This window comes from Zonotrichia albicollis, chromosome 4 (genome assembly GCF_047830755.1).
Source record: "Zonotrichia albicollis isolate bZonAlb1 chromosome 4, bZonAlb1.hap1, whole genome shotgun sequence".
Taxonomy (NCBI): Eukaryota; Metazoa; Chordata; class Aves; order Passeriformes; family Passerellidae; genus Zonotrichia; species Zonotrichia albicollis.
Genome location: NC_133822.1, coordinates 54900942 through 54915449, shown reverse-complemented (window position 1 = coordinate 54915449; position 14508 = coordinate 54900942). Strand labels below are relative to the sequence as shown.

General features: G+C 35.9%; 1 protein-coding gene across 4 annotated transcripts in view; it reads right to left on the bottom strand.

Annotated features, from left to right (window-relative positions):
* ADAMTS20 (ADAM metallopeptidase with thrombospondin type 1 motif 20) overlaps nt 1-14508 on the bottom strand; it is an 89899-nt gene that overhangs the window by 72048 nt on the left and 3343 nt on the right. For all 4 annotated transcript variants that reach the window (XM_074539835.1, XM_074539834.1, XM_005480746.4 and 1 more), the window contains exons 3-4: nt 5450-5612; nt 2038-2297 (exon numbers count right to left, since the gene is read on the bottom strand). In XM_074539835.1, coding sequence (XP_074395936.1) covers nt 2038-2297; nt 5450-5612 — 423 coding nt within the window. The remainder of the gene's footprint in view (nt 1-2037; nt 2298-5449; nt 5613-14508) is intronic.

The window sequence follows — 14508 nt, the reverse complement described above, 5'->3', positions numbered from 1 at the left end:
ACAAGTTGGGATTTGTATTCTGTGGGGGAAATGGAGGCAGGAGAAGGGAGAGTGCATGGAATTTACTGAACTGTAAAGAAAATATTTTAAAAATAAGATCTGAATTTATACTTTTTATATCTGCATTTATAAAAGCTCAACATTACTAGAAATAACATCTTAAGAAATTTTTGTTTCAAGATTACTGTCTTCTGCATATATATATATGGAATAGAGCTGCCAACAGATGCAAGCAATAGATCTTACCACCTTCAGAGGCATTCAGAGATATTAAACTCACATTAAAGATGTGGCCTATTGAAGGCTATTACCCCAAAGCCAGCAATAAGTGTCAAACCCTAGTTTTACAGTACAGATAGGAAAGCACAAGAAAGAAATTACAAGTTTTTTAGAAAAGAACAGGTATTCTTTCACTCATACAGTATATGTTAAATACTAGATCTTAAAAACAGTTCATATATAGGTTCTCTTTAATAGCAACTACACAATGCTTATATTATTTACCTAGAAGTCCAATTGTGTAAGTAAAAAGACAAATATGGCACTGTAAGGAATAGTAACTTGAATGTACAACATCTATAGATGCAGGAACAACGTTTTCATCTTAAAAAAACCTATCAGGAATTACATTACCTATAACACAAGGCCTCATGAAAAAGATATAATAAATGTCCCATTTCATCTTATTGTAGAATTCTCTAAAAAACAGCTTCTATTTTAAAGCAACGTTTTTACCACTTTACTCTGTTTCTTAGTAAACCTCTTTAATAAAGGAAGTAACAAAAAAAAAATTGCATCTTAGGGATTAATTGTTTCAAAAGGAATTCCAAACTGAGTCTGTACTGTAACAGACAATAGAACTTTCAATATGGATTTTTTTGGTAATACATGAACTTTCATACCTTCACAAGACTAAAAGTAGAAAAATTCAGAAGACTTACAATAACATATGCTAATGTCCCTTAAAACATTATTTTTCTTACAAACTAATTAAAAGAAACTCTGTGTTCTCAATTTACATACCTACATCATCTGTGTAATAGACGGCAGCAGCTCTAGTGTCATCAGCTGGAGATGAGGATATCAGAGTGAGCAGAATTCTGCTCAGTTCTCTAAGTGCCTGTTACCCAGCGCCCCTTCACACACTATAGGTTATCAGAATGCACAACTGGCAGATGCAACACTTTTTACATGTTTTACAGGGGACTTGCATAGGTTGGTGAAGCAGCAGCTGAGGCCACATCAGATGTTCTACAACATCCTAAATAGCATGGGGCATTTCTATGAAGCAAGTTAATTAATTATGGTAAAACTACAGTGCTATTCTGTTCATCCAAAAGTACATGTCTGTAACTGGTCAAGTTAAAAGCCATCTAAAAGCAGATGTCTCTATAAATACTTATGTGATAGGTGCTTTAATTTGCTACCCCACGCTAGACGCAGTTTCATATAAATTAACCTTCCTGAATGGATGTAAGGACAAAAATCTAGGAATAATTACAATGCAGAATATGTTAGCATGCCTTTTCCTAACAGATGATTCAAGTGATGTAATGGTAAAACTTTTGATTTTAGAGCTTACTGTACTATATTCTGAATCATTTCTGGTCCAAGAAAGAATTTATCATATAAAGATCACAAATAAATTATACCAACTCTAAGTCTGACTCATATTAATTTGAAGTCTCTTCAAAAATTGAAAAACTAGGATTACTATAACCAAGCTTTTTTTTTCACAATGCCATTTAACATCTGTCTGCTGTAATCAACATGTATTTTTCACACCCTGAAGCTTAAGAATTCTTCTAAAGCAACAGAAAATCAGGAAATGTATCTCATAATTTCACGTACACATGGTATACTGCATTAAACTGAAAAGACCCATAATCGTAAATTTTGACCCATCTTTTTATTTATGTTTATGTAAACTCTTTTTATTATACAGAATTTTATCAAACCAGAAGACAGGAAAGTTGCAGAAAAGAAAACAACAGAACAGAAATAATTAAAATTCCTAATGCTTAAGAACTTACTTACTATTGACATCAGTGTTAGTACATAGTGCTGTAAATTCTGCCCATGGTGACGAACCATTTTTGTGTCAGCTGTGACCATCACTTCTACATATCTTGGATAGGAAAGAAAACGTTTCTTCCTGGAATGTGGATTGTCACCATCCTCTACGGAGATGTTATTTAAAGCATACTCTGAACTGAGAGACTTCTGTAAAATGCTGCTCTTTTCATCTAAACTGCTGAAGGTTGGATGTAATAAAGTGCTCTTCTGCAACTCTTTCTCTGTAAAATAAAAAGATATATTGTTGAATGCAGTTGCTAAATACAAAGGCAAAAGGTTGCCCAAAATAGAAAAACTTGTATTTATGATCTTATTTCCAAGAGAAACTGTGGAAGCATTAAAAAAAACCCCAAAAACACAGAAGACTGTAATAGGAACACCAAATGAGATGTCTTGAATATTTTTATATAGTTCTATCATAAATGGATTATTTATTACAAATTAGTTAAGAGACAGCAATACTACACAGTTCCTTGAAAGCAGCACAATCCAAACAGGAAGGCTGGAAGGAGATAAGCACTACAGCTTACTCAGTACAACAAAGGGCACAAGTTAGTTAAACAAAACGCATTTTTATGCACAAACTTTTGGCACCAGAAGAACAAATTAAAATCAAACTACTTCCAGCTCCTGAATTCAAGTCTTTACTGACTTTCAAATTCACATAACATTATATTTAAATACATATGGAGTTTAACTTCACAAGCAAGTACACACCAAAAGCCTTAAGTGACCTCTTTGACCGTTTTGTAAATATTCATTATGTAGAATCAGGCTCTAGGAAATACACACTCTACTCAGATATCTTCAACTAAATACTGTAATACTTCCAATTATACTGTGTAGTCCAGCCAACAAATGCTTCTGATGCCTAATACAGAAAAACAATGACTTTACTAGAGTCATCTTAGCTCACATAAAAAATACCCAACAGAGAAGCATATCTGAATTCTCACTGCCCTCTAGCACTTCAGCAGCTAACTGGGCACTCCAGCCCCTTCAGAGGAAACCTCCACTGTCTTTGTGGAAACTCGATTTCCCTCTCAAAAAGTAGCCAAAGGATATGACTCCAATTCATTTTATTCTAATGACTTAGTGACTACAGCACTGACCCAAGAATTCAGAGGCCACACTTCAGTCACCCTCAGCTTGAGAGGATTTAAATCTTCCATTATTCAAGGGAAGAGCCCTCATGTCTAAACTTTAAGGTATTTTTGAGAGATCCATAGTTTGTCTTCCTTCAAGTTAGGGTACAATATGGCAAGAAAGAAAAACAGTAGCAACAACAGCAATTACTTTACTGAGTAATTGTTTAAAAATCAATCACAAAATAAAGCTATACTAATCATGAAGCCATTAGCACTAACAATGAGGGGAGAAAGCAGGGGCTGGCTCTGAAGAGGAACTAGTTCAAGAGTATCCACATATACTCTTATGTGTTTAGACTAAGTTGGATGCACAAAGAGAATTGGTTGAAGCAGTTTCATATACACAATCTTTACTAGGTCACAGAAAGTGTCTGAGATTCCAGAGTACTGGCAAAATGGGAAATAATACTCAGACTTAAAGGGAGAGTTTAAAGATTATCTAAATTTATGGATCAAACAAATCAAGAACAAATCAAATTAATTTTACCAACACCAGAAATCAACAAGTGGATAAGTAATAGCTATGAGACTTATCCAAAACCTATTCTGGCAAACTCTGATGAGCTTCCACGTCTAAAGGAAACAGAACTTATGGACTGAGGAGATGCAATAAATATCCTATCCTGACCTGAGTAAGGCATATATTAGGGTTGCAAAAAATTTCTTCATTGGCAAACGAGTTTTAGAAGAAAACAGTACGAAGAGGAGAAAATATTTGTTAGACAATTTTAGAATTACATTGGCCCAATTTCAAACTAAAAATATGCATTGTCTGGTATGTTCCTCCATATCGTCTGTCAAGGTTCCCTTACTAGAGAAACTTTCATGATTCCAAGTAGTGATATAAGTTGTTCCTCTGTGAAGAAAAGATATGAATAACCAAACAAGACTAGCATTAAAGGAGACCCATCATTTTTAGAACAGAAACATAAAAACACAAAGCTTTTCTTCATAAACATTTCCACAGCTTCTGCCCCCAAACTGACAGTAAGCCCTAGCTCACAATCTTTTATAATTGTTCCAAAAAATGAAAAAAATGACTATGCTCTTAATGCTTGAAGCCTTTTTGTCACACCAGCTTGTTTAGATTAAAGAAAAAAAGACAGAGAACAAACTGAAAGGCCTCTAATTTGGTTCAGTACATATTATTTATCATTTAATTTAAAAAGGCATAGGAATAAGAACATTTGCTTGATGTAATGGTTATTTTCTGGCCTTAGGATCTATGGGAAAGCAAAATTCTCAAAATAATGTTTTCAACTATAAAATATGTTATAAAAATTTTCCAAAATTAATAACATTAATCACCCAACTTGTTTTTTTTTTAATCTTTATGTTTTTAACCATCTACATAGATATTCCTCAAGAAGAGTTCCAGTGAAAGTTCCCTGTTCAGCCCAGGAACTGATCAGGGAGCTGATCTTCCCTGCTGGCTCAGTTTTCACCACATAGGGATGGCATTCCCTGGGCGTTCCCCTGCACCTGCAAAATTTCTTCCTTAAATTATGTCCAGTCTTCCTGTTTCCCTTTGTTATTAAGGACTGTTTCCCAAGGGACACTTTGAACCAGTGCCCTGAAGAGGCCGAAGTCCACCCTCTGAAAGTTCAAGGCAGAGGTTCTGTTGGCCCCCTTCCTTTAACCTTGAATAATACTAAATATTATGAATATATGGCGTAAATAAACTATTAAATACCCACAAGGACAAACATTTACAATAATGGGTAAGATCAGATTGTATTAAACTCATGAGTAATATTAGATACTTCCATTATTAAGGAAGACAGAAGTTCATGTATTATCTGCTAGACTTGCAGTAAGTTCATTATCTTTTATTATCTGCTAAAATTACAGTTAGTTCATTATCTTTTGTGAATATAAGCAACGGCTCCTGTGGATCTACTATTTCAATGTTTACATATGGGACAATGTAGGACAAAGCAATCCCCACCAGAGTTCTTGCAACATCATGGGTTTTTCTTATATATACATTCAGTCCTACTTTTGAATTTGCTACTGTCACAAAACAAAAGGAAAAGCTGACAAGCTTATGCCAAAGAAATGTGTAGGCTCTAATGGCACAATGTGGAGAAAAATTATATATATATATATAAATAATAATTAATTAATACATATAAATATTTAAACAAAAAAAATATTGCTTTTTTTTTTTCTTTAGAACAACTGACATTTGAAAAGGCACAATGAAATTTAAAGTATGACTCTACCTGAAACTTCACAAGGTTTATAGGATTTCTGATACTCTTTTTTAAGCTCATCATGCCTGTATATAAGGTGTGGTTTGTTATGTTCATCTTCATGTTCACCTCCATCCGCTTTCATCAGAGGTTCTAAAATGTATTCACCATCATGTGCCTTGAAGGTGCCCATCTGAAAGCAAGAGAAGTAATTTAATTATTTTCCACTGAAAATACTGATGTAAAAATAATTCTCATTGAAATAAAAGCTATTTATGGTAACATTTTGAGGTTAATAATCATACACATGCATGTCAGACAGGGGAAATTCCAATAAAACCTGGAAAATAAGGCAAGAGAAGTTTGCTTTCAGGGACTTAACCCACCAGAATAACTCACATTACCTCACATATTAACAATGTATTAAAGGTAATTACAATAAGAGTTATGAAACAAAGGAGATCACAAAAATATAGACAAACCAGGTATAACCAAGCAGGACCAGTTGGGAACTGTGCAAAGGTGTTGTGGAGAGCAGAGGCCATCAAGAAATTCAGAATTTGACTGCTGTCAATTGACTGCTGACTGGACTGATTTGTTGCCTTCTGTCCTTAACATAATTTATATAGTATTCTTCTTCCAAAATTGCATTTTCCCCATAGATTAGAAACAGTGTTAACATGGTATTATTTTTGAAGATTTTTAACTGGAGCAGAAGTCAAAGTTGACACCATTAAAGTATCTTTTATCCTTGATTCCACCAAAACACTCCCCATCCCCAGCCACCACAGACACATATGGTTAACGATGTAATGGGAGCCACAGTAACTTGATTACCAACAAAAGCACTGGCACATACACAAAGAACAAAAATTAAGCTCCTTTCCCCCAGCCCCCTGCCCCATAATACTTTCAATTATGAAATCCTAAAGCAGACTCTGTTCTTTCTTACTGCACTTCTAAACAAATTCATCATTTCCCATGGCTTAAGTACTTCACCTCAGGAGACTACAAGGAGGAAGAAAGAATTCCATCAAATTATTTTCAAACTTTTTAGCAACTTCCTGACTTCAGCCAATTAAACACATGAAGTGAGTAGGGACACTGTATCCTGATAGATGCTTTGCCACTAAAGCATAAGATTGACCAAAAAGACAGAAGCAACAACATACATAATACCGTTTAAGAGATTAAATGTTCATGTCAGCCTTGAAACTCAGGGTTATAGAGAGTGGCAGAGCAGGATAAATGAGAACAGAATCAAGAATAGGGCTTTTTCAAACAACCATTAAGTTTTCTAACCTACTAACTGCTGCAGCCTACTTTAGTGTCCAGGGTATTGTACTGGAATTATAATTTCCCCTTGAATTTGGGATCCTTCTAAGCAGTTATCAGCTGTCAATCTGTAAGAGTCTGTTAGTCTGACACATGGCTGAAGCCCATCTGCAATCTTGTCTGATATATAACACTATTAGAGATAATGTCAACACATTGTGGATGAATCCTCTGCACCAGCTTTGCTGCAGAATGAAAAAAGACATCTAAATAGTATTTTCATTTCAAGACTCTTTAAATCTAACTCACAGAAGCACTTTTCCCCCTCAGTTTCATTTAAATTCTTTGCAAGTAGTCTTCATGCTGGATCCTTTATACATTAAGTTTAGCCTTCTCACATGCAGTGTTTCCAGGGAATGTAATTTGTAGAGGACAGCAGATTGAGTGTACCAAGAACAGCCTGGAAAGGGCTTCAGGAAAACAGACATGCCACAGCTTGTCAGTTAGTCTTAAGGCACAACCTTTTAGGTTTGTAATGACAGGGACAGACAAGAGCCTGTCACTCAGGGACAAAGCATCAATTCCCATTAAGATTCATGTTTTATTACATATACTATTATAAAGTCCCAGTCAACAAAATGTCATAAATCTGACCCTATACTATTTGTCAACACTCACATGCTAATTAATTATTTTCTCCTGATATACCAAAACCCACATTTCTACATAATAGATATTTAAAGTATGTTCTTCCAGATTTAAGCAAGAACTTTATTGTTCCTGCTTTATTTTCCACATACATTTTATTTCCCTCCTATTCTTTCAAACAGGTGGAGCAGATAATCTGGGTTTGTTTCTTCAAGATCTTTTCCAACAAACAGACAAGGAATGGTTTCAGTTACAACACACAGATTATAAGAACAATACCCCGGAATTTACAAGGAAAGAGTTCGTACTACATTCTAAATTAAACTTTCAAAATATCAGACTTCCACTGGAAAAGATAAACCGCAGCAACAAGGCGATATTATTTTTCTATGATTTCATTCTTAAAAAAAAAAAAAAAGTAAAACTCCCAAACAAAACATAAGACATATGTTTTGACTGAGTCTCCTCACTTCAAAACTTCACAATAACAGACCACAAATTTACAGACCAAAAAGTTAGGACAGACAGCTGGATGGACAGAATCCTCCAGTATGATTTCTGGCCTCAAAATTATTCCTAGCTTTTTTTTCACGTCAAAAGATTAACACAAGACAGTATATTTGTGTCCTTAAGACTAGAGAGTCCACCTCTCCAGATGCTTGGGACAATCATTTTAGAAAAACGGATTCAGCTGTCAAGCTTCCTTTTGCTCACTCTTTGGCCCACTGATTCTCACAGAGTATCCCAGGATCAATGGCCTGTTTAGATATAGAAAAAATAGCTGAGCAAAAATCTATAATGCAAAAAGCTTTCATTCTTTCTACAATGAATTCTCTTCAACAATGCATGGGTAAAGAAGCAATTACTACCACTGAGTAGTTATGAAGGCCTCCTATCTGTAGTCTATGACAAATTTTTGCACATCAACTGAACACACCATGTTTTATGGGAGAAAGAGCAAAAATTAAGAGATCAAGCAGTGTTCTGTCTTAAGAAAGGTATTTGATATTTGTCATTCAAAGCCAAAGAAGGCATTGAACTTGTAGCCACTGATTCCACTCCTCCAAATTTGCCTTGAAACTACATGGTTTACTCCTTATTTTCCTAACACATGCATCTACAAAAATTCAGTCACAAGTTACACTGTCTGTTTACAGTCCTCCAGCCAGGAAAGTGATACTTCATGTGGTGACAGACTCTGCTGATACAAATGGAGCTATTGCTGCATCTTGGACACACAAGGAAAAGAGCTGTGAGATCCAAATGAAGAATACTTTTGGTAAAATGAAATAAGAAAAGTCACTTAGGTGTACAGAGGTAGGTTGCTGAAACAGGAACACAAGCATTTGCAGGAAATTAAATCAGAAATGAACTGGATTTATTTATCATCTACAGATGCCTCTCAAATCATCTAACATGAAAGCTGCCTGAATCATTCTATTTCTGTTCTTCAGATAAAGAGATAAAAGTACATTTAAAGATCCCTTCAGTAGAAGTAGACTACAAAATTGAAAACAGTCTCCTGCACATCATAAATAAATGGTCCAAAGAAGAAGTGCTACCCAGAATTATGCATATGCATAGATTTGAGAAAATTTATGAGAAAGCCCACATGAGAATGATAATTTATATTTTGGATTTAAAATATTATGAATGATCTAGACACTTTAGATTAAATCAAGGTTCAGGAGATCAACACATCTACTCACTATATGGTATGACTTAGTGGTTTAAAGTGGCTTAAAGCTGTATAGTCTTAACCAATATTAACTCTATTGCAACAGTTATAGAAGTAAATATTGCAAAATTATGGTTAAAGAATGTACTATGCTCATATACAAATTACATCTTTGTCTACCAAGTTTTCAGAACACATGGAAAACATAAGGGATATATAGCAGATTTCAGAAATGAGGAATCAGTATGTTCAACATCACAATTGGAATTGTTTCATCAAAACTCTAAAAGAACAAATGAAGCTCTGGAAAACTTGACTCTAAACTGGCAGACTGTCCCAGGTAAGCTCCACTCCTGTGCTCAAGTACTTCTCATGCCCTTAAAGTATGGCTTCTTAACTCACTTGAAAACCTGTAAGTAGTCTATAGCAAGAGCACTTTAACAGTCAAAGTAATTTACAAAATCCCTTCCTTTTATACTGCTCTCTTCCCCTCTGCTATCCCTCCTCTTTTGATTATTCAAAGCTCTTCAATCATATAAGAATCCCTCCCCCTTTTTCTTCCTGCTTCGCTGTTACAATATTTTATGATGAAAGACTTAAGAAACATTGCTTAATTAAAGAAAAAAGTATTACAGAGATCATAGTACACTGTCAACATCTGGAAAAAGTATTTCTGCTAGAAGATAATTCAGCTAGAAACACAATAAGAGATAGCAGTTCAAGCTAATGTATTAAAATCAGAGCTAATATAATTGAAATAAGAAAATAGTAATAAAATCATAATTTTTTTTTCCCTCACCAGGGAAGAAATATCTAGCAAAAAATGTTTTCTGGTAGGAAACATTTTAGAAGTGATTGAAAGCAACATTATGTTTGAAGTTCTTAGAGAATAAAATTCTAAGAAGTTTGTTATAGGTATCTAACTACATCTTACAATTTCTGTGATGTTAAGATTGCATGAGCTGACCATAATCACACCACTAAAATAATTGATGGGGCATTCACCAGGAAGTGTCCTGGTTTGCCAAGACACCTGAGCTTTAGTTAGATAAAATTTCTTAATTCCAGATTGAAATTTAAGTTCCATGTAACTGCTTAAAGGGATTTTACCAATTTGTATGTTTAGACCTTGCCTTACCAATAAACATATGATAACCAGGAGTTTCTAAATAAAATTTGTAGCCAAAACAGAGGGGCTAAACAGCAAAAAAACTTGAGAGAATGTTAAAAAAACAATCTCAAAGCCACAAGAAAAGAGCATTGGTTCATGGAAATAAACAAGATTCAGTGGAGTGGAAGAAAGAAAGAAGGGTCATTTATTTATTCATTTTTATCTTTATATACAATTCACAGTGAACAAGCTAGACAAGCCAACTAAAAATATGCATAACTTTTTTTAATAGATATATACATGGAGATTCCATTACAGAAAAGCAGTTATACAATGCCTGTTGACATTGGCAAAACAAAATGTATAAATACATACAGGGTTTTTCTTTCTTGTTTGGGGGTTACTTTGGGAGGGAGTAAGTTGTTGGCTTTTATTTTTGAGTTTTAGAGGATTTAGTTTTAACACCTCAACTATCATCAAGCCAAGTATTCTGACAGAACACAGATCTACAGGATCCATACACTTTATCTTGAAGGATACTCCATCATATCATCTCTCCTGTCTCAGAAAATGTCAAGCAAATTTACACTTGCAACTTATCTCTGTTTAAAGAGAACTTCCTAGTTTGATGTTTTTAAGTAGATGCAGAACCACCTTTTTATCTCACTGGGAGATGAATAGCTCCATACAGTCCTTTTGAACTCATAAGCACCATCACAGGCAGTTATCACTCAAGAGCACACAAGCTATGGTTACATTTTCACCCTAGTCAGCCACACAGTAAGCTACCTTGAGTACTTCTGTAAATATGTGCATTCCCAGAAGATATTAACTGTTCTCAGTGTCTGGCTTTGCTATCTTAATTGTGCCATTTTCTACATGAGGGTGTGTATGAAACAGAATGAGAATTGAGACTATTGCAGATACACTATCTCATATGGGAAGCCCATCTATTCCCCAAGAGAACAAAGTTTCCTGAGATCTATGACAGCTGAATGTTGACTGCCTCCTGGACTGGAAGCATTAAGTTCAGACAAAAAAAGAAAACCCACACACAACCCCTCCCCCCCACCTATTTGCACACCAGTAATTTAGTTTAGTGACAGCAAAGGGCCATATGTTGTGTACTCTGCCCTTCCCTGACACAGAAACTTCTGTGTATTTCCTCAAAGTTTAATGAACATGTGTTTGTGTATATATATAAACAGATAAAAGTAAATCAAAGTTCCTCAGGCAGCTCAGAGCATACCAGCAAATTCACCTGGGTCATATAGATCCAAACAATAAAAGCAGCAATTGAGAACAAGCTACAGCCATCAAAACAATTTATCTGGCCAACATATGGGCAAAGAATGTGCTCAAGAAGTCACCAAGGAAAGGCCACTAGATACAGGACATGGGCAGAAGGCAGCCCAGTGATGGCTCAGCAACCTTGACATAAAATGTTACATAGGCACATCCTCTCTGTTGAGAGGACAATTCCTGCAGAATTTTGCTGGTGAACAAGTAGACACATACTCAGGTCCTACTGCTTTAGATAAAAGATTTTCGGTGACAGACCTTCAGCTGCACAATCTGCAACTCCACATATCTTCTCAGTTTATAACTGCAATTACCACCTGTATTTGCTGATCTGTGCTGGCCTATGTGTGAAGGTATAGCATCTGTGGAAGCATTTCCAGGAAAAGTTGAGATGCAAAGAGCCTGAGGAAAACATACTGGAGAAGATTCAAGGTTTTTAAAACAGCTGTAGAGGGGACCTAAATTGTCTCACTATTTTGCAACAAGCCAAAAATAAAGAAGATTTTATCTTAAGCTTGCAAAGTAAAACCTTTTACTTAAAACCCCTTTGTGCTGATCAGAGACAGAGCAAATGCTCAGGATTATAATGGAAGCACTGAAACTCTTCCTGTTTTGCAAACCCAGAGCCAGAGTCTCACCTTATATACATGTATGACACAGGAAACCAGAACTACCACGTGGAAGACTTCAGATCACCCAGCCAGTAGTAGTAAGACTTTGTTTGCTCAAGCAAGAATCAATTGCCTTGAGCTGACATTTTAATAGGATTGTTTTCCTAGCTTATGATGGAATCAGTATATTAAGATAAAAAAACCATGAAATCCAGTATGTGCCTTATGGATATTTACAGCATTATAAATGTAACCCGAATACTGAAACTATTCTGCATTCCAGATTTAGAAAGTATCTTTTTTGAAGTGACAGCTTAGAAGTTAAAGCATTAAATTACTTCAAGGTAAGCACATTTTCTAGTTACAAGTGTTAAAGTTTCTTGGAAAAAACAACTTAGTTTCACTCACTGAGGTTGTTAGTACTAAGGAGCACAAAACCAGGGAGCAAATATCTGGGGTTTGTCACCTGCACTAGATCTGCACAAGAAACTGGATGCTGGCTATGCTAGCAGTAGCTTCTAGCAAGTTTTTGGGATTTGGACTGTTGGATTTTTTAACCAATTAAAAATCACAGTTTTTTAAGACAAATTCCAAGACTGCTTACTTTTCCCTAAAAGGAGCCACTTTACCAATCCATAGCAGCAGACAGAGCTGTTTTCAGAACCTCTGAGAAAGGTGATTCGCTGACCCGGATTAATAAAAAATAAACACAACCTCCTGTGCTGAGGATTGTGAAGACCCACACTTAGGTTCATACTCCTGCCCTTCTCCAAACTAAAGTAAGTCTGATGTGCAGTAAGGGAGCATTGCCAAAGGGCTCCCTTGAGCTGCTAAGACACTTGTCACGCTCCAAAGCTGCATTAGAACAAAGTGGCCCAGTCTTCCTGGACTGCAGGCAAATCCACACAAGAAGAGATTCATGTGCACTTTTCTACTCCTAACTACTGCCAGCCAGTGAGCATGTGAAATTGCTCTACACACAAGAGACCAGACACCCAAAAGAATGTATTTTTTCCTTCTTTCTTACCTTTTCATGTCTCACAGTAGTCACATAAAACACCTTTGGCACTTAAGCATTCTTCTAGCTCACAAAAACTGATTTTAACTGTTCTCAGCATCAGCCAACACCCTCCTAACCTCTGATAAAAAAATACCAGGTTTCTCAACAGACTAAATAAGCCATTTCTGTAGCATTCATTTAGGATGATGAAAAAAAAAAGCCAACCAAAAAAAGTTCCTTTCTTTAGATGGGTCCTGCTAGGAACTGAAGGTGCATTCTAGTTAAAATAAGGGAGTTAACATCATTTATAAGACACTTCATTCACTGATATTAGCTTGCATTTGTCATTAAGCTCATGAATCACATGTTCTCAAAAGTGAAATGATTTTTAACTATTTGGGGATTTACCTCTTTGATTTTGCTGTCTGCCCAACCTTTGAAAGGTATATTTAGTCTACAGGCATCCAGGGACATCCTCAGCAGATCCCATTCCCTGTTTGTAGGAAGCTATAACTGACTAAGGCAATAAAAGCAAAAAATATGGAACTTCAGAAAATAAAGTGAAATACAGCATGAAATCTCAAAAATTACTCCAAAGATGCAAGTAATATGCCTGTATGTGATCAGATGTTCAGCTAGGCACCCAGGCCATCACTCCAAATGACCTTCTGCCTTTGATGGATCCCAAAGTTCCCTAATTATACTCTCCCTCCTTGCAATTACTACAGACTCCCCGCTGACCTTCTAACCTGCCTGTGCCATTTGCAACCCTGAACCCAGGGCATGCTCTGAAATGTAACGCAACAAAACTGCAGACAGGGTGTCAGGAGCCATTAAGCAATGCTCCATGTGTACTCTGGGTTGTAGGTGCTCTTAGCACACACAGGAAAAGGCTTAATGGAGGGGGAAATGGCAAATCAGGGTGGAGGGGGACAACACACTCAACCTGAGAATGCAAAGAAAGGAAAGAAAGAAGGAACTTGAGGAGAACTGAAGCTGCGATGAATGCAGGATAAAGTGAACACAGGATAAAGTGAACACAAGTTCCTGGTCTCACTTCACATGACTCAGGCACATATCCTGAGCAATTTATAAAATTCCATTGTTACACTCCCTATGCCTTTATAACCAAGTACAAGTCATTTTCTCTTACCTAGCTTTTACAGCATTGGTCAAATATAAGCAATTCTCTTATATATGCAAAGCTGGAAGACAGTTCAAAGCAGTATCATAACTTCCATACACTAAGCTCAAGTTCAGAAATCCTACAAAGAGAAAGGACTTTACCTAAAATAAATATAATGCAAGGCTACTGAGTCACAAGCCTGGCTTCTACCCTCTTGCTCCCAATAAATAGTATCTGACCTCAGCAGCAGTCAGACTTTAAATGTTTGGATGCACTCATGAAGCACGGCACTGATCATTAGAAGAGTAATAACTGACTAATGTATTTTTTCAGGTGCA